At 36.5% G+C, this 18,470-nt stretch overlaps 2 protein-coding genes across 21 annotated transcripts in view; one reads left to right on the top strand and one right to left on the bottom strand.

The window, feature by feature from the left end:
* The window catches only part of tanc1b (tetratricopeptide repeat, ankyrin repeat and coiled-coil containing 1b), a 533,291-nt gene that overhangs the window by 257,019 nt on the left and 257,802 nt on the right, over positions 1 to 18,470 (top strand). The window lies entirely within an intron of this gene.
* baz2bb (bromodomain adjacent to zinc finger domain, 2Bb) overlaps positions 1 to 18,470 on the bottom strand; it is an 86,025-nt gene that overhangs the window by 31,465 nt on the left and 36,090 nt on the right. For 8 of the 20 annotated variants that reach the window (XM_077216113.1, XM_077216109.1, XM_077216114.1 and 5 more), the window contains 10 exons: positions 14,656 to 14,742; positions 11,759 to 11,947; positions 8,052 to 8,195; positions 7,501 to 7,658; positions 6,988 to 7,191; positions 5,963 to 6,322; positions 3,653 to 4,109; positions 2,567 to 2,836; positions 1,766 to 1,820; positions 2 to 110 (listed from right to left, as the gene is read on the bottom strand). In XM_077216113.1, coding sequence (XP_077072228.1) covers positions 2 to 110; positions 1,766 to 1,820; positions 2,567 to 2,836; positions 3,653 to 4,109; positions 5,963 to 6,322; positions 6,988 to 7,191; positions 7,501 to 7,658; positions 8,052 to 8,195; positions 11,759 to 11,947; positions 14,656 to 14,740 — 2,031 coding nt within the window. In that variant the 5' untranslated portion in view covers positions 14,741 to 14,742. Of the gene's footprint in view, position 1; positions 111 to 1,765; positions 1,821 to 2,566; positions 2,837 to 3,652; positions 4,110 to 5,962; positions 6,323 to 6,987; positions 7,192 to 7,500; positions 7,662 to 8,051; positions 8,196 to 11,758; positions 11,948 to 14,655; positions 14,743 to 18,470 lie in introns of those variants that run through there. The other 12 variants (XM_077216108.1, XM_077216107.1, XM_077216121.1 and 9 more) reach the window with 5 other exon arrangements.

Raw genomic sequence — 18,470 nt, 5'->3', positions numbered from 1 at the left:
CCTTGATGACATCAGGGTACTGTCTGAGCTTTCGGCCACATGGAGCGAAGTACGCCACCTCTCCCCGTAAACGCCCAGACATGTTTGTGATGCGCGTCTCTCTCTGCCATCTGCAAACAGAAAGAGTTTTCAATACATCTTATAGACTCAAAGTGATGCATAGAGGAGAAAACTACATGTATAAGTCTGAATTCCCCTAAAAGTGGCAGGACATTTTTTTTCCGTCCTATTCCTTTTAGACACTTTAGCATCTCCATATTTTCAACTCAGTTAAATAAGTTATGGTGTTTTTAGATGCATTGGTAACACTTTAGTTTGGGGACCAATTCTCACTATTAACTAGTTGCTTATTAGCATGTCCTACCCAATACCGTACTCCGTTAGGAGTTTATTGAGGCAAAAGTCGAAGTTAATAGTGAATATGCGTTTCCCAAACTAAGGTGTGACCACTGCCGTTAGTCAAGTTACGTCAAGACATTTATTTATATAGAATTATATCCACCTTATTTTTAACGTAAGAGCGGTGAGGCCATTTTTAAATTGAATGTGTCTGGCTTCAGTGTCATTCGCTTCTGGTTATTTTTATCTGTACAAAACAGTCCATTATGCTGCTTGATATAAAATGGTATATAAACTGGTGTTTCTTGATATAAACTGGTATTACTAACCATATTAATGTATTGTCAATTATAAACACACTGGTTTGCAGCAGTTTACTGTAGTTTTATCAGTTTGCATTGTTATTTTTCTTGTAATTTCCCTATAGCAGCCAATGAAGCGGAAGACTCACACATTCACAGAAAATAGCTTACTTCCACATTTAAAAAAAAAGAGAGATGGATACAATAAAGATTGTTTCAAATGAGCTTCACAGTAATAAACAAGAAAATAATAGTATTAATGTTTATTAAATATGTAAAAAATTGTAAATCGTTATAAATCAGCTCTACCGAAGACAATAGTGTCATTATTCACCACAATTCAGTTCAAGTTTTGTTCTCATCCAATAGTATCAGTGCATCCAAATGAATAATATTACTGAATATTAACGGTCTTTTAATACCTTTTAGTAGAAATGTATCAATTCTGTAACAAATGTATCAAACTGTAACTATTTCAGAATCTTATTGTTTTTGTGCCAGTCAAATACTGATGCGCTAAAGGAGTTTAAAAACTCAATCCAAATAAATATGATTATATATTTAATATGATTATATATAATAAGTTATTGCCCCCTCAGATGGCTTTGTGGTTTTTTTTATAAGTAACTTAACATGTAAATGACAACAAGTCAAAGTACATTGCCCAGAAGTGTTTCTCTCTAAAGAGAAGCAGCTGCAGCAGATGAAAGGCAGTTAATGATGCATGTGTGTAGTGCACTCAAGTGTGTGCAGTCTTGTGTACATACTTCACGTGGATTATTGAATTACTGCGGCAATAACAAACCTCTGTACTCAAGGGGGCGATAGAGTGTCCTTCAAATGACTGTCATTAAACCAGATGTGCTGTTGTTAAATGGAAGCTGCTTTAAACATGCTGACTTTAACTAACTTATTCTCTTCAAACCGTAGAAGATGGTTTACAATAACACAACTCTAGTGTATTGCTCTACACAAATTTGCTTCTAACTTTGCGAATGCTGTATGTGCCAGAGTACGATCTAGGCCTAAAAGAAGTGATACAATGCCTGCAAATGAGTAACAGCATGAATCAAAAGAAATGCATCATAAGTGTAACATGATATGGCTTTACAGTCATGACCCACCCGCATTCTAGAGGTTTCCGTAGTGCACATTCATCTGTGACTCTTCTCCTTTTCCCTAGGGACATGGAAGATAAACAAATAAATAAATCACAAGAAACATGCACACTACCAGTCAAAAGTTTGGAATCATTCATGTTTAAGAAATAAGTTACTTACGTGCATCAGGGATTGCATTTATCGGATGAAAAGTACAATAAAAACAGTAATATTGTGAAATATTATTACAATTTGAAATAAGTGTTTTCTATGTGAATATATTGTGAAATATAATTTTCTTCCTGTGATCAAAGCTGAATTTTCAGCATCATAACTCCAGTCTTCAGAGTCACATGATCCTTCAGAAATCATTTTAATATGCTGATTTGCTGCTGAAAGAGACATTTCTTATTATTATCAATGTTGAGAACAGCTACTTCATATTTTTCATACATGTGACATAGAAGACTTGAGTTATGGCTGCAGGAAATTCAGCTTTGCATCACAAGAATAAATTACATTTGAAAATGTATTCAAACAGCAAAGAGTTATTTCAAATTGTAATATTGCTGTATTTTCATTAAATAAATGCAGCCTTGGTGAGAATAAGACACTTTTTTTTTAAAAAAATAATTATAATTCCAAACTTTTCACCGGTAGTGTACTTGCAGGTTTAAAATCAAAGTGAAATGATGTACACAATAAGATAAGGACAATTTTGTTTCAGTGTTAACTTTAACTATGTTGGTGTTTTTTAATTAACTTGAAAATAGATATTTTTAATTTCAAGTTATTAACATCCAAAAGAACAATTGTTTACAATACCTGGTGGTGCGCCCACACTGTAAGATGAGAAAAGAGGGCTGTGATTGGCTGAATTCCCAGAGTCGGTCACAATGGTTGTGGTGGCCGTGACGGGTGTTTTATGAACCTGTAGATTGAGAGGGGCGGGGCTAGTGTTGTGGGAGGAGTCCAGTGCAGACGCTGAGGGTTTGTTGAGTTTGAGTGGTGTTCTGTCCATTTCTGAATCTGTGTCCATCTCTTCATTCTTACCATCCTCATCATCAGAATCACTGTCTAAATTGCTGTCAGAATCTGCTAAATAATAATATTAATAATATAAGAGTCTGTTTACTTGTGGATGAATGTATGGAAAAATACACCTTAGCGGCATTTGGGATCATGAACATGCTCGCAAAGTTGACACCATGATGTGTTCTGGAATTTGCATACAACATTTCTATTATGCTTATGTTTCACAGTTAAGGCAGCTACACAGGATCAGAAAATATTGTATTTTCTTATGTCAGTTTCTCAACAACCATCTGAGGTTGTTTACGTTTATGCATTTGGCAGATAGTTTAAAAAATACTTGCAATACTGTTTATAAAATGTAGTTTGTGAAAAAATAGTTGCTAAACACTTTTTTAAAAATCCTTTTTTGTTGTTGTAATATGTGAGATCTATTAATGTTAAAGGTATGCTTTTACCTGATTGTTTTTCTTAGTATGATTATTGATTATTTGGTGAATCTAATCCAGTTCAATTTGACCTGTACCATAAACTGTGTACCCATATTTTTAACAAAACAATGGCTAAACTGCATACAGATTTTTTTTTGCCACTAAGGAGGATATTTTGAGAACATTTTGAATTGAAATTTCATAGTTCAATTAACTTTTATCTCAAAAGATGATAATACTTTACAGTAAGGTCCTATTGGTTAATGCATTAACTAACAAAACAATGAGCAAGACTACATATTATTACTAATATTAATCTTTGTTAACATTAATAAAAATACAACTGTCCATGTTAGCTCAGGTCCATTAAGAAAGGGATAATTCATTAAAAAGATAAGCAAAAATGACCTCAATTAAATATTTGATCTGAATTAATCATTACGCTTACCTGAGAGACTGTCGTTTGAAATGTCATTTTCATCCTCATCCTCCATTAATGAGTCATCGGAGTCTTTATTGTCGGGGAGGTTAGACTCCGCCCCCCTGAAGTTCTCCACCAATGACGGCCTCTCTCTCTTCACCGTCCTCTGTGCCATTTTACAGGCCTTCCCTCGGTCCGCTCTCAGAGTGAGACCCGGTGAGGGAGCGATCGGACCCGTCTCTCTGGTGGTGAGGTTGATGGGGGTGCTGTATGTGGGGCTGGTGGCAGCCAGCAGTGGTTTATCAGGAACACGTGTGCTCTGGCAGCGAGGTTTGGTAATCAGGGCCAGAGGAGCGTCCTGCACCGCGCCGGGATGATGGTTCTCATTAGAAAGAGACGGGAGGAACGGACTGTATGGTGATTCCTGTGCGTCTCTCAACGGTGGAGGAAAGGCTTGTTTGATCGACTTCCGAGGTAGTGATGGCTGATGGGACAGAGAGCGGAAGTGAGATGCAATTACTTCATCTGTCATTCATCGTGACTTATTCACTCGCTGCCTTGATTTGCACAAGTATAGGAATATATATGCAACTAATATATTCAAAACAATATTTGGAATATATTGTTTTTATTATATTATAGAAGATTGTTTTTGTAATAAACAGTCAAGCTGAGAAGTGAATTATGCATATGATATACACTACAGATAAAGAATGGTTGGTAAGTCTCTTATTCTCACCAAAGCTGCATTTATTTGATCAAACTACTGTAACAGTAATATTAAAAATACTGTAACAGAAAAAGCAACACCCCTTCTGACCAGAATTAGAACATTCAATAAATCAGAATCAGTTCTGGGATATGTGGAATAATCGGAGCACAACAAAACCACAAGACCAACCAATACAAGATGGAGAAATTTGGACAAATCATTTTGAAAACTTATATAAAAGACATCCCATCAAAACAACTCATTGACAATTATAATTTGATCAAACAAAATCTACAAACTTATGAAGAGACCCTAATAATTTCAGAGGCATATGTGTGAGGAGTAATCTGGGGAAGTTATTTACAGTAGCAGTATTTTAAACCACAGAATTGAAAGCTTCGTTAACGAACACAATGTCCTGAGCTCGAGTCAGATTGGCTTCGTTCCAAATCACAGAACAACTGACCACATTTACACACCCTAATCAATAAACACGTAAAAGACATATTTGCATGCTTTGTAGATATCAAAAAAAGTTTATGACATTATAAAATCAATGTATTCAATACGAATGTGCAACACACATACAGAATTCTTCACCCAGAAAAGAGGAGTACGCTGCTCAACATCTACATGCAGGCGACCTGGTGCTGCTGTCACCCACTGTGTGTGTGTGTGTGTGTGTGTGTGAGAGAGAGAGATTGAGTGAGTGTGTCACCCACTGCACAGGAACTACTGCAGCACCTTGACCTGCTGGAGAACTACTGCTAGAACTGTGCCCTGGCAGTCAACCTCACAAACACCAACATTATGGTCTTTCAGAAAAAGCCCAGATGTCAGGAATACAGATATCAGTTCAGTCTAGGCAGCACCGGCCTAGAGCACACGATGCAGTACACTTACCTCGGCCTGGTCATCACTGCACACACACACAAACACTTACCTCTGCCTGGTCATCACTGCACACGCACACAAACACTTACCTCTGCCTGGTCATCACTGCACATGCACACATACACACACACACACACACACACACACACACACACACACACACACACACACACCTCTGCCTGGTCATCACTGCATCAGGGAGTTTCAGTATGGCAGTGAAGTTATGTTATAATATTTTATTATTTTGTTGTCTTTATAATCATTCTATGTATTCCAAGCTTTGGCCATATTGTACAGTCATGCCAATAAAGCAATTTTTGAATTGAATATTGTGCAATATTTTTATGATTTAAAATAACTGTTTTATACATTAATGTATGTTACAGTGTAATTTATTCCTGTGATTCAAAGCTGAATTTTCAGCATCATTACTCCAGCCTTCAGTCACATGATCCTTCAGAAATCATTCTATTATGCTGATTTGCTGCTCAAATAACATTTACTATAAATGTTGAAAATAGTTGTGCTGCTTAATGATAAAAAAAAAAATTCTTTGATGAATAGAAATTTCGAAAGAACAGCATTTATTTGAAATAGAAACATTTATTATTTATTATAAATGCCTTTACGATCCCCTTTGATCACTTTAAGGCATCTTTGCTGAAAAAAAGATCAAAATCTTTCAACAATAAAAGAGAAAGATTCTTGTTTTTTGATAAAGTGAACGTTACCTGTTTGAGTTTGCTGCTGTTGTTAATGGTCAGCAGGGTCTGGTCGAGGTAATTCTTGCATGTCTTCAGACGCTCCGACTGCAGAGGAGTGGATTTCGATGAGATCGGTGCGGGAGAAAAAGACTGAGGCTTCGGCTTCTGCGACGGGGTGAGGGAAGGTGGTTTTGGAGAGGATGAGTGCGAGACGGTTTTCGTGAAGGACAGAGGCAGGTTTTGATGGGACGGTGCGTCCCGGTCTCTGCACCGCTGTGTGAGTAACGCAAGAGGTTTTGCGTTCGCTGCTAGACCTGCAGTCTGGATGACACTGGTTTGTTTGCTGGGCTCCTCCGCGGGCCTGACGGCCTGGATGTGTGATGGTGGCTGGGACGAGAGTGAAATAACTTATTTATAAGTTATTAACTTCATATTTTGCAATAACATTTTTTATAATAATATTTCTTATTAATGTCTACTAAATCAAAGGCTATCTTCAGAATAGCATACTACCAATTTTTTATGATATAAAATTTTATAAATGGTTTAAAACATGTGAACCTAAATACAAAGATGAAATTTTTTGAAATTGATGAATAAATAGATTAAATTTCTGTGTATCTTTAATTTATTGGTAATACTTTACAATAAGCTCCCATTAGTTAACATTAACTAACAATGAGCAAAACAGTATGCAGTTAAAGTATTTAAATGTGTTCATGCTAGTTCATAAAAAATACTGCTGTTCATTGTTAGTTCCAGTGTTCTCAGATGCATTAAATAATATGAGCAAATTTTCATTTTAATAATGTATTAGTAAATGTTATAATTAACATCTAATGTTTTAGAAGTATTTTAGTTGTTAACTATGTTAACAAATAGAACTTTATTGTAAAGTGTTACACATTTTTATTTCAGTTTTAGTTTAATTAATTTCAATACTTCAACTTAAGCTATTTTATTTCACTTATATCTATTTCAAATAATTAATTTTATTAACAGTTTAAACTTTAGATAACATTAACAACACTGTTTTTCACTGACACACATACCTTTCGGATACCTTTCGGATCTTTTCCACACTTTTCCGAGTCCACACTATCATCACTCAGATCATCATCATCGTCATCATCATCATCATCATCCTCCAAGTCGTCTGAGTCAGAGCTGCTAAGAGCATCGCTTGAGCTGTCAGAGCTGGATGCTGATTGGCTGTCGCTGTTGATGGAGTCATCTGGCACTTTGCTATGAACCTTCTGTCAGGAAGAGCAATGTCAGTCGACAGGATCAGCCAAAATAAAAAATTCCTTTCCGTAACCCTTCCAGTTGACATGACAAACTAAAAATAGTCCCAAAAAAGGTGGATGATATTTTTTGACAGAAAGTGTCAACGGCCGTGAGTGGTTTCACAGCATACTGATACGATATGCTGCATATATCAGGAAAATATTAACAGTTTATCTACTAACACAAGTCAACTTATGTACTGAAATTTGAGTTCCACTAGAAAATACAATATACAGGTTTAGAACGACATGATGGTGAATAAATGATGTAATCCTTACCTGGTCCTTTGTTTTGAGTCTAGTTTTCTCTTCTAGCTGGTTCAGTGCTGGTTTTGAACTGGTTTTCAGGCTTTTGGTCTGAACTGGAGGTTTGAGGGCTGGAGAGGGTGTGGAGGCCAAACTCGAGTTTGTTCTTCCATTGACGGAGCCATTCAGCCCTGCTTGAGAAAATATCATGTATGAAACAAACAAATCTTCAGTTACAGTATGACTGTACAGTTAACTAGATTAAGCTGGCAAAATACAGATCGGCTTTTGCCTTTTGATTTATTAATTTATTTTAGAGTCATAAAACAACGACAACATATAAAAAACATATAATCTTTAGAGTAATTTTATAAAGGTAGAAGGTGTTCTTGAAAAACAAAAAGTTATTTAAAGTCATGTCATCAGGTGGTGACGCACCCCTGTTCTCCAGGAGGTCCCTTGAGAACCAGACAAAAAAATTTTATGTGCACTCCTGTTTTTATGGTCTATTATGGATCAGCCTTCATGACTGGAGCAGCTCACTACCTTTAGGAATGAAAAAATATGAGGGGTAATTAATAAACCTTTGGCAGTAGTGCGTCGGGGAGACTGGAGGAGGGTTTGCTCATGGTTCAGCGGCGATGTGCCGAATAACGCCGGCAGACCCAGAAGATGAGGGAAAAAGGCAGCTGCCCCTTGACCCTGAGCATCTACAGAACGCCACCAATCTGAGGAAACACAGAGGAGCACATAAAATTTAACATTTCATAGGATGTGTGAGACTCCCTCAAACTGCATAAAGGCTTAAATAACCTTCAGATTTCTGATTATTATTTTTTTTACTTTCAGGCAAAAATTTGTTTCTCATTCTCATTTTATTTGCATCGTGTTAAAGTCGTCATGAAATCAAATTTTACCATTCGTTTTTTTATATGGAATATTGCAGTGTTTATTATAAATTATTATAATTATCTGTGCACTTCATTATTTTTTTTTAATTCATGTACCCTTATAATCTTTAATCAAATACGTTACCCTTCCCTCCCCCCTCGAAATGACTTCTCTTCTCTTCTGGTCAAAATCTATTACTAGAGGGCGTGGCTATTACTAGAGGGCGTGGCTATTACTAGAGGGCGTGGCTATTACTAGAGGGCGTGGCTATTGAGGGCGTGGCTATTACTAGAGGGCGTGGCTATTACTAGAGGGCGTGGCTATCGTGGTATGTCATCTTGGTTCGCAGGAGGCTCATATAAATATGGGGTGATTCCGGAAAATTTGGCTGCTCGTCCTCGTTCTCATCGTCGGGTTCCTCAATTAAAAATGCTTCATGGGAGGGTAACGGTGGTGAGTCCGGTGGAGAGAAATCCTCCACAACTGACTGTAAACTGGCATTCAAATCTGCCTCCATTTTGTTAGCAACGCCCAACCTCCAACGATCCAATCAATTCCCAAAGGACGAAATCAAGCCCCGCCCTACATTTTTTTTCTAATTTTAGGAGCCGTTTCACTCAGATATACGTCACAATAAGGAAAAAAGGACAATCTCAACTTCCGTTTCATGACTTTAAAGCCTAAAAGTGCTGTTTCTGTATATTGTTCTCATTCTCCATATCAATAACACAGCACATGAGCACCTCACCTTTGCTTGAAGTGTCCATTAAACAGCACAAATATAGCTTTAATTTATTCTCAACTGTGCCATAACCACAAACAAACTAGCTCATAAATCCTCAGTGAGCAAACAAATCTATACAAACAGCCACTGACTTCATTCAGGAGTAATGCTAAATGATTCAGAGCTACAGAAAATCCATCTTGTGATTACAGGCCTCTGCTCTTCAGATTGTGTGTTTTCATTCAGTCTAAACATACTGAAGATGGTGAATCTAAAGCAGACATCACATGCTATTTTCTCCAAAAGTGGTTGCACGGTTCTTGTAAACATACACTTTATGACAACTAGCACAGCATGTCCAACTGCTAAGAAAGAAATATTGTGTGTCATGAACCGTTTAAAGTCTGTGAGGGGCTGAAAGGCTAAAGCAATGCTCTGACCCGAAGCATTCAGGCCTTCATAAATGTCATGGCCTCAGTGTGGACCGCTGGACTGATGGAAAACACTATAAAGGTGATGCATGTTGCCCATGTGCTCACAAAAACATGTGTAGTTCACATATAACTCACAGCAACATTTTTTAAAGCAACATATTTAATAACATTTAAACTTAGAAATATTTATACTTCATGGTAGTATTCGTAGTGTTGCTTGTGGCCACTTTATTAGGTATACCTTTATAGTAACGGGCTGGACCCCCTTTGGCATAGATTCAACAAGGCACTGGAAACATTCAGAGATTTTGGTCCATATTGACATGATCACATCAGACAGTTGCTGCAGATTTGTCAGCTGAACCACCATGATGTGAATCTCCTGTTCCTCCACATCCCAAAGCTGCTCTACTGGATTGAGATCTGGTGACTGTGGAGGCCGTTTGAGTTTAGTGAACTCCCTTTCATGTTCAAGAAACCAGTTTGAGATGATTTGCCCAAAACAAATTTCCCTTAAAGTGACAAATCAAGTATTATGTTATGTTATTATGTTATGATTTGAGCTATGTGACATGGTGTTATCCTACTGGAAGTAGTTATCAGAAGATGACTTCACTGTGATCATAAAGGGATGGACATGGTCAGCAACAATACTCAGGTCGGCTGTGGCGTTTAAACGATGCTCAATTGGTACTAAGAGTGGGCCAAGAAAATATATAACACACCCCTACACCAGCAGCAGCCTGAACCGTGATGCAAGGCAGGATGGATCCATGATTTCATGATGTTTACGCCAAATTATGACCTGCTCATCATAATGTTGCAGTAGAAATCGACACTCATCAGACCAGGCAATTTTTTTCCAATCTACTATTTTCCAGTTTGGTTAGGCAGTGTGAATTTACCCTTCGCTAAGCTACGCCCGAAAACTGCCACTGGCCAATCGTGTCTCAGCAACCGTAACTAGGCGCAGGAGGTCTGGCAAGCTTTCGAGCGAGGGAAACATGCCGAAGCGTTGTGCGTATGGATTGTGCAAATCTGATACCCGGTATCCTAAAAGTTTGGACGGGGGAGAGGAATTATTTTCCTTCCCGAAAATCTAAAAGCCAAGGGGAGAAATGATGTGCGTGGATCCAGCAGTGGGAGACCCCATTCACAACTACATGTCCACAGGATTAACACAAACACCTATTGCTTGGAAATAATGATGGTTCTTTGTTCATAATGCATATATTTTAACGGAAAATAAGACAATTAAAGACAAGACGGAGACTCACTGACATACTTTAATATATATTTCAGCATTTTGTTAATCGACGGCCTACTACTCCTGACTGAGTAACTTTAACACTGGGAGAGCAGCGTTTCAATTGGGTTAGTGTTATTCCACAAGATTAATGGATAAGGTGTTTGATTTATAATTATTAGATTATTTTCACATTTCACTTATCCTCCTGTGCACGAACATAGGTGTTCCTCAATTTGTGTGTTTCCCATTTGAATGGTCAGCGTATGAGACGGCTGCTGCTTGCGCTGGGACTATAGGTTTTAGCTTCAAATTTTATGAAATTATTCTCTAATCGGTTGCATATTATGTCGTGGATATATCCCTCGAATGCACACTGCAGTCCCTTTTGTCTTGCTCTCTCAGATATTTCACATGTTCGCCAAAATTACTAATAATCTCACTGGGAATGTCTGACACCGGGTGTATACACACTGTAATAGACGTGCCAGGCTCGAAAGCTTGTCAGGCGTAGCAACAGTAACTAGGGAGGGTGGGGCTTAGCGAAGGGTCAATTGTAGCCGCAGTTTGCTGTTGTTAGCTGACAGGAGTGTCACTGGTGTTTCTTCTGCTGCTGTAGCCCATCTGCGATCAGAGATGCTCTTCTGGAAACCTCGGTTGTAACGAGTGCTTATTTGAGTTACTGTGGCTTTTCTGTCAGCTTTAACCAGTCTGGTCATTCTCCTCTGACCTCCGGCATCAACAAGGCATTTAAACCCACAGATCTGCCGCTCACTGGATATTTTCTCGGGACCATTTTCTATAAACCCTAGAGATGGTTATGAGTGAGAATGCCAGTAGATCAGCAGACGAATCATTGTCTTTAAGGAAGAAGATCCCATGCGTGTTTGAATGGAGATTGTGATCTTTTAACGATTAATCGCGCTGCTCTAACAGACACATAACTAGCATCATTGCACATGAAGCTTATGATATTTTTCGGCCAACATACAGTACCTGGCAAAGCGCCGAGCTGAGAGTGGGCAGCCAAAGCGGCCGACATTCCCAGAGTTCCCAGACCTCCGAAATCAGATCGGACCGGAGAAGAGGAGAGCAGACTGAAGGCTGGGTGATTGATCATGGGAAAGGCACCGGACACTGAAGAAATTCCCAAGCCCTGATTGCCAACCATTTGGAACAAATGACCTGAAGAGAGAAATCATAAAATATCTCATGCATGTGTAACAGTCGGATACATAAAGCCTGTCAGAGAAATGATCAAACTATTCACAGTCATTTGTGTAGATTTACAGCACATTATGTTAAAAAAATATAACACAGATTTTTTATTTTTTATTATTGTTTTTGACTAAAAATAATAAAAGCGAAAAACCGGTCATATCTCATGTCACTGTTTTTCAGTAATGCACACTACCTCTATAAATAGCATACATAAATTAAAAGCCCTTCATACATTTACTAAACCAATGAATTCCCTTTTTCTTCGTTGCTTAGGTGGGCAGGAGGCTTTAATTTTTCCTGAAGTCATTTACGGCTAAACTCCTGAGGGATTCGCAGAGAATAGAGTACGACCACAAAAGCTGGACACAGGAAAAATTCCCTTCAAGAGACACAAAAAAAGGGCCTCGTCCCCCGAGCTCCTGTGATGGCCGCTTGCATGCAAAAAAAGAAAAAAAGAAAAAAGAGGCACATCTTTGCTTTGAATCTCATTCTAATGAGCTGCATATTTAGCGTCAGCTCCTTTGAGGCCCGGCCTGTCGATACAGGAAGAGACGGTGAAAATAAATGGTTGGAAAAAACGTCTGAAAGGCTGGTTTCCTCCCCACTGTCCTCCCTCATCTCCACTGCAAGAGGCAAAGACAGCCTTTAAATATTAATGCACAATATTAATGTAAAATTGACCCGCAAAGAGGCAAGTTAATTATTATTATATTTTCTTTAAGTGTAGGGTTAACCCCAAGTATGTGTAATTTATTTTCTTTACCACAATCATCTTTCACAAAAATCACAGGAATAATTCAGCCAAAATTAAAAATTTTGTCATAACTGACTCAACGGTCACATGTTGTTCAAGTCCTGTATTTTTTCATATCCTAGTACACAATTTTAAAGGTTGTAAATATGATCAGCTCAAGTGTAGCATTTGTTATTTTGTTAGGCTCATGAGATTTTTCTGTCAATTTATATAACCTTATATATTATAAATTATGCCAGGAAGACAAGACCAATCATTATTCAATATGCAAATGTGGTTGGCTACTTTTGTCAATGGAGATTTTTACATTTTCTCAGAATTTTTTTCAAGACTGGCAAAATCTGTGATTTTGTCAAGCAGTTCAGGATGAATTTTTCTTTTTAATCGTGTGAAATTGATCATTATAAATATATATCAGCTCTAATACACACAGAACTCATTACTTACTCAAAACAGGTTATCTTTTGAGTATGATTGTTTTTGTGTTTAAAGAAAAAGAGAGAGATTCAGATACATAATTCATCAGTGAGGAAGAAACCTCTAGCAATTACATGGTGGAAAAATGCGAGATTCTCTTGGCATTTCTTATGAGAGAGAACAAAGAGTAGACGTAAAAAGAAGCACAAATCGCAATATATAAATTTGCATATTACTCTTGCGGTCAGTGTAATGTGACAGCCGCCCCGCATATAATGTGTTTAGGAAAAGGACACAATCTCTCTGATGAATCTCTCAGATGGCACAGGCTAAACGAGAACCAGAGGTCATCAGCAGAAGAGGAGGAGTCAGGTTAGTTGTTGGTGTTCGTTTATAAAGCAGCTCTTTATACTGTCCAACTGTCAGTGTGTGAGACTGCTGAACTCAGCTTATTAACAGAGCATCAGTATGACGCTTTGTAAATGTGTGTTTGTGTTTGTGTGTGTGTGTGTGTGTGTGTGTGTGTGTGTGTGTGTGTGTGTGTGTGTGTGTGTGTGTGTGTGTGTGTGTGTGTGTGTGTGTGTGTGTGTGTGTGTGTGTGTGTGTGTGTGTGTGTGTGTGTGTGTGTGTGTGTGTGTGTGTGTGTGTGCGTCTGCTGAGCGCACTGATAAAAATGAGCTTGTCATCTTGATCATACCGGAATAATGTTTTGCTAGAACTCAGAGCTTGCTTTTATTTGTCATGTTTTTAATTTTACTTTGTTTAATTTCTTTTTCACGAATTCAATTAAAAATTTTCGGCATTCTGTTAAACTGGTTAACTCAAATTTTGATAATCAAAAACCATGTATAATTAATTTATTAAAAGTTTAACAAAAATTACATTTTTATGGTCTTATGATATCGGTTTTATTTTTGCTTTACATTTTTCCCAGGTTCCATGTTTTCTGTTTTAATCTAAACTTTTTTTTTCAATAATAGGAACCCACGATATTTGTATCTATTTATTGTTGGTATTATTTTTTATTCTATGTTGTCGTTATTAATTTTTCTGGATTTATATTTAGTACAAATTTATTATCGGTGGTAAAAGATGGAAGAAAAATTGTGTGATATTCCTTAAAAAAAATATTATGTTGAGAAGTACATTCTAATGTACAATAGTAAAGTATTTTTGTCACAATTTCAAGTTAAACCAATCTTTTATTTTCACGAGTTGTTTGCCAAATTCCATTGCATTCTACTCTATACTGTAAAATTTTAATGACTGGATTCCGTGATTCTATAATCATAGGGCCAAACTCAATCATGTAAGGGAGTAAATTAAAGTTATTTAACAAAAATGGTAGATAAAAGATGTTTAGCAATGTCATACTTCATTTCAGCCAACGTTAAAGTAATATCCAATCTAATTGTTAGCATATTTTACTGAAAATATGAGCTTGTTGAGGGGAGTGATCAGCTCGAGGCTTTCTGTGTTTGATAAACCTGTGTTTTCTTACCACTCTTGCTGTGTGTTGTTGCCGGCGAGTCCTCTGGGTTTGCCGCAGCTCTTATAGAGGTCTGACTGGAGGTCTCCATATCCATATCTGAAAAAACAACACGAGGAACAATCAATAATCAATGCACACACACCAGAATCACACAAACATAATCGGTTTAGCCTAATCTATCAATAATCATGCAAACGGGCATCAGTGAGAGAACAAAAGCATCTCAGAAAACATTTCCCATGCTTGAGCTCCTGTGGCGTAATGTCCAAATGAAGCAACAGCCGTTTATGAACGTGAGAGACAAGCACATCTATCATTCATATCTTTGTGTCCTGGCATCACTGCTCAGTAGTGTGTGTCTCTGGTGATGGACAATGAGACGCACTGATGCTGAAAGAAAACAGCAGCATCACAGACCATCAGCTGCAATCACACTCTCACACACCACATTTATTGTTTATATGCATGGGTAAATCTCACAAAACCTGTCAAGAACATGTCCCAATCATATTTTACTATAGAACTAGATTTATAAATATGTAATGCATAAGAAAATATTTGAGGCTAAGGCTATCTTTAAGATTTTCTTTTTTTGTGCATTTTCATGACAATTAAGAATATTTTTCTCTATTATTTAGATACCCCCCAACAAACTAAGATATAGTATGATTTACAATTTTAAAATATTTATACATCATGATAGTTTTTTGTTGATAGGTAAAATAACTATCTAAAATAAGAAGAATAACAGATTTTTCTTCACACTATGAGCATCTAAACACTTTTTATCACGACAAAGCTTTTATCAAAGCCAAATCATATTTTACTATAAAACTATATACAGTTACTAAATAAGAAAATATAAGCCTATGTTTAAGGCCATTAAGATTTTTTTGCATTATGACCATTTTCATGACAATTAATGATATTAAGTATTATTATAAAGCCAAAAAACTAAGATATGTTATTTAAATTTCAAAATGTTTATATATTGTATTGATTTTTGTTTTACAGTTTTTACATTTATTCATATTTAATAAAACAAATTTAATTAAATAGTTGTATTGAAAATAAATGAATACTAAATTTAAATACTTACTAAATAAGAAAAAAAATTCAAGTTTATAAAAGACGATTTAAGATGATTACGATTTTTTGCATTATGACAATTTGAATATTTTCCTTCAATTTAGTATTATTGAAATGCCAGAAAACGATTTTATTACAATATTTAAGATATTTGATTTAAATATTACATCATTACAGTTTTTGTTTTACAGTTTTAAAATGTATACATATTTAACAAATGATATATAAAATAAATAAATAGATTTAAAATGAAACAATATCACTGATTTTTCTTCAGTGCTATGGCCATCTAAACACTTTTATCATAAGAAAGCTTCTTTAATCTTGAGAATATTAGAGATTAAAAAAAGAAAGACATGAACACACACACACACACACACACACACACACACACACACACACACTCTAACTGTATAATTCTTGTAGCAGTGCACTGAGATTCATCTCCTCCAGAATGCAAATGTCAGCATCATTATCGCTTAGGGTGCATCTGCATTACAGCGAATCACACCGACTGACAAGCAAAAGTAATTTGTGATTTTTCATGGCCTGCATATGAAAAGCGATACCAGGCTGAGGGCGGTGCTGACACGCACAAATAAAACGGACTCCAACTAAATGACCGCATATTTAAAACCAGTCTTATTTTCCATAACGGTTTGTTTTTCCTCTTTTTCTTCTTCCTCTGTAAAATCTTAAACGTGACTCTAAAACATTAGATGAAAACTGAATTTAAACACACTGCAAATAATAGCCAAAGAGCAAACAGGTGCAAAAATAATTACCATGTTTACAATTGATTTTTTTTCCTCACATTTCTTGTACAATACAAGAAATTCTTCACAAAGCACAGACAGAGATAGATATAATTTTTCTACTGACATTTACATTTTAATTGCCTACTTATTATCAAATACACCATGTGTGTTCAGAAGAAACCAAGTGTTCACACAGGGAAACATTTGTTTCCACAATTACTCAGTTTTTATATATTATACATATTACATTTTTATTATTGTAGACTAACAATGAGTTATTAACGAGTTAGAATAAAACATAAAAAAAATCTAAATTCTGCATATTGGTTATAAAGATCTGCAAAATCCGTTTGAGTCATAACAGTGGATTTTTTTTTTTACTAATAATGAGATTAGACTACAGACAATAGAATGGCTTCACTGGAAATTAACAATGGAGGGCTGTCCTGTCCGTTTAAATTGACGACAGCTTTAATGCGCACAAACAGCTGAATTAATTTGACATGGAGTGCAACAGATATTGACACACAGTTGATGTAGCACACACTGCTAGTGAAGAAAAGGACATAATAGAGTCAAAGTGATGGAAGAGAAAACAGCCAGGGCAAATCGAAGGCTTGAGTGACTACATGTGACCGTCAGCTGCTCGTGTTTGTTAACAAGAGTCCGATACCTCTTTAGTAAGATGATGTGAAAATGTTGCACAGCTCTAAATGTCACTGCTCACTGAAATGTCACACAAAATGTCCATCTTTCATCCCAAAATAAAGAAAGGAATTCTATTTTGCTTGATGAAAATTAAGCCTGTTTAAAGATTTCTTTGAATTATGAAATTATTTCCATGACAATTATGCTATGCATGTATAATTTAACCCTCTGAGGTCGGCTATCGCGCGGGTGCGGTAGTCTCGCTTTTTTTTCTTATCAGTGCAAAAGAAACTCAAAATACTGTTGATTTTGATCTTACATATTAAGTGTTGTACATCAATAGATCCTGATAAGTGTCTATTTTTTTGTGGATACTCACAATAAAAATAAAGTGTTGTGCTTTTCGGCAAATAAAGAAAAAAAAACATGATGCGCGTTCTGCCTTCTCTCTGTCAGTGAAGTCCATTCTGAAACGCGTCCGAAAATTAACTGTAATTCCGCGAATACTTGTCATACAGGCACGAGTGTTTTTCCATAATGAAGCTTGAACTCTCTTCTTTTAAATGAATTAATTTATATAAATGTAATCTGTATGAAAAGAGAGAGATGTCAGTCTTTTTCTTTCCAGCTCATTATACCTGATTACGTGTTAATGTGCCACGCCGACGGAGAGCGCGCGGTATTCAAACGCAAATGATCTAAGGCAAGCCATTCAAACTTGCCAACGCCCACCAGCTGGATTATAAAACACATCGTCTTTAGTAAGTAGCTTACTAGAGCTGTGTACACAGCGTATCAATGCGCTGTGAGCAATAATACTATTTAATAACCCTGGAAAATGTACCAGTCCAGAAGTGATGGTAGTTTCATTTCGAGGAGCAACGGATCCAGCTGATGTAGTAAGTCATTTATTCTTAAGTGCTTTGTTCTAATCGTGATATTGAATAGTGTCTGACTGTAAACCGCAAAAAGACTGTTTAAATATGAATTGTGTGTCTGTGTGTAGGCTAAATGATGAATGAACGGCACAGGCGCGCGTGCGCTTTGTTTACTACAGTTATACAGCGCGTGACTTTGCCGTTCATTCACTCTCGCACCTACATTAGTAAACGTTATGTTTACATGAACACATCCTATGTTTACATGAACACATCCCAACTATATTGCTATACCCTACTAAGATGAGCAAAAATAGACTGAAATATGTTGAAATAAAATGTCTGTATAAGCAACAAACTGCAAATTCACATGTATATGCTAATATATCATACACAATATGTTACAAATATTGTAACAAAGACTAAATATGAATGTTTAGACAAGATTTTG

This window comes from Siphateles boraxobius, unplaced genomic scaffold (assembly GCF_051911475.1).
Source record: "Siphateles boraxobius isolate OS27281-9 unplaced genomic scaffold, OSU_SipBor_1 7, whole genome shotgun sequence".
NCBI classification, from domain to species: Eukaryota; Metazoa; Chordata; class Actinopteri; order Cypriniformes; family Leuciscidae; genus Siphateles; species Siphateles boraxobius.
This window is presented reverse-complemented; position numbering and strand designations above follow the sequence as displayed.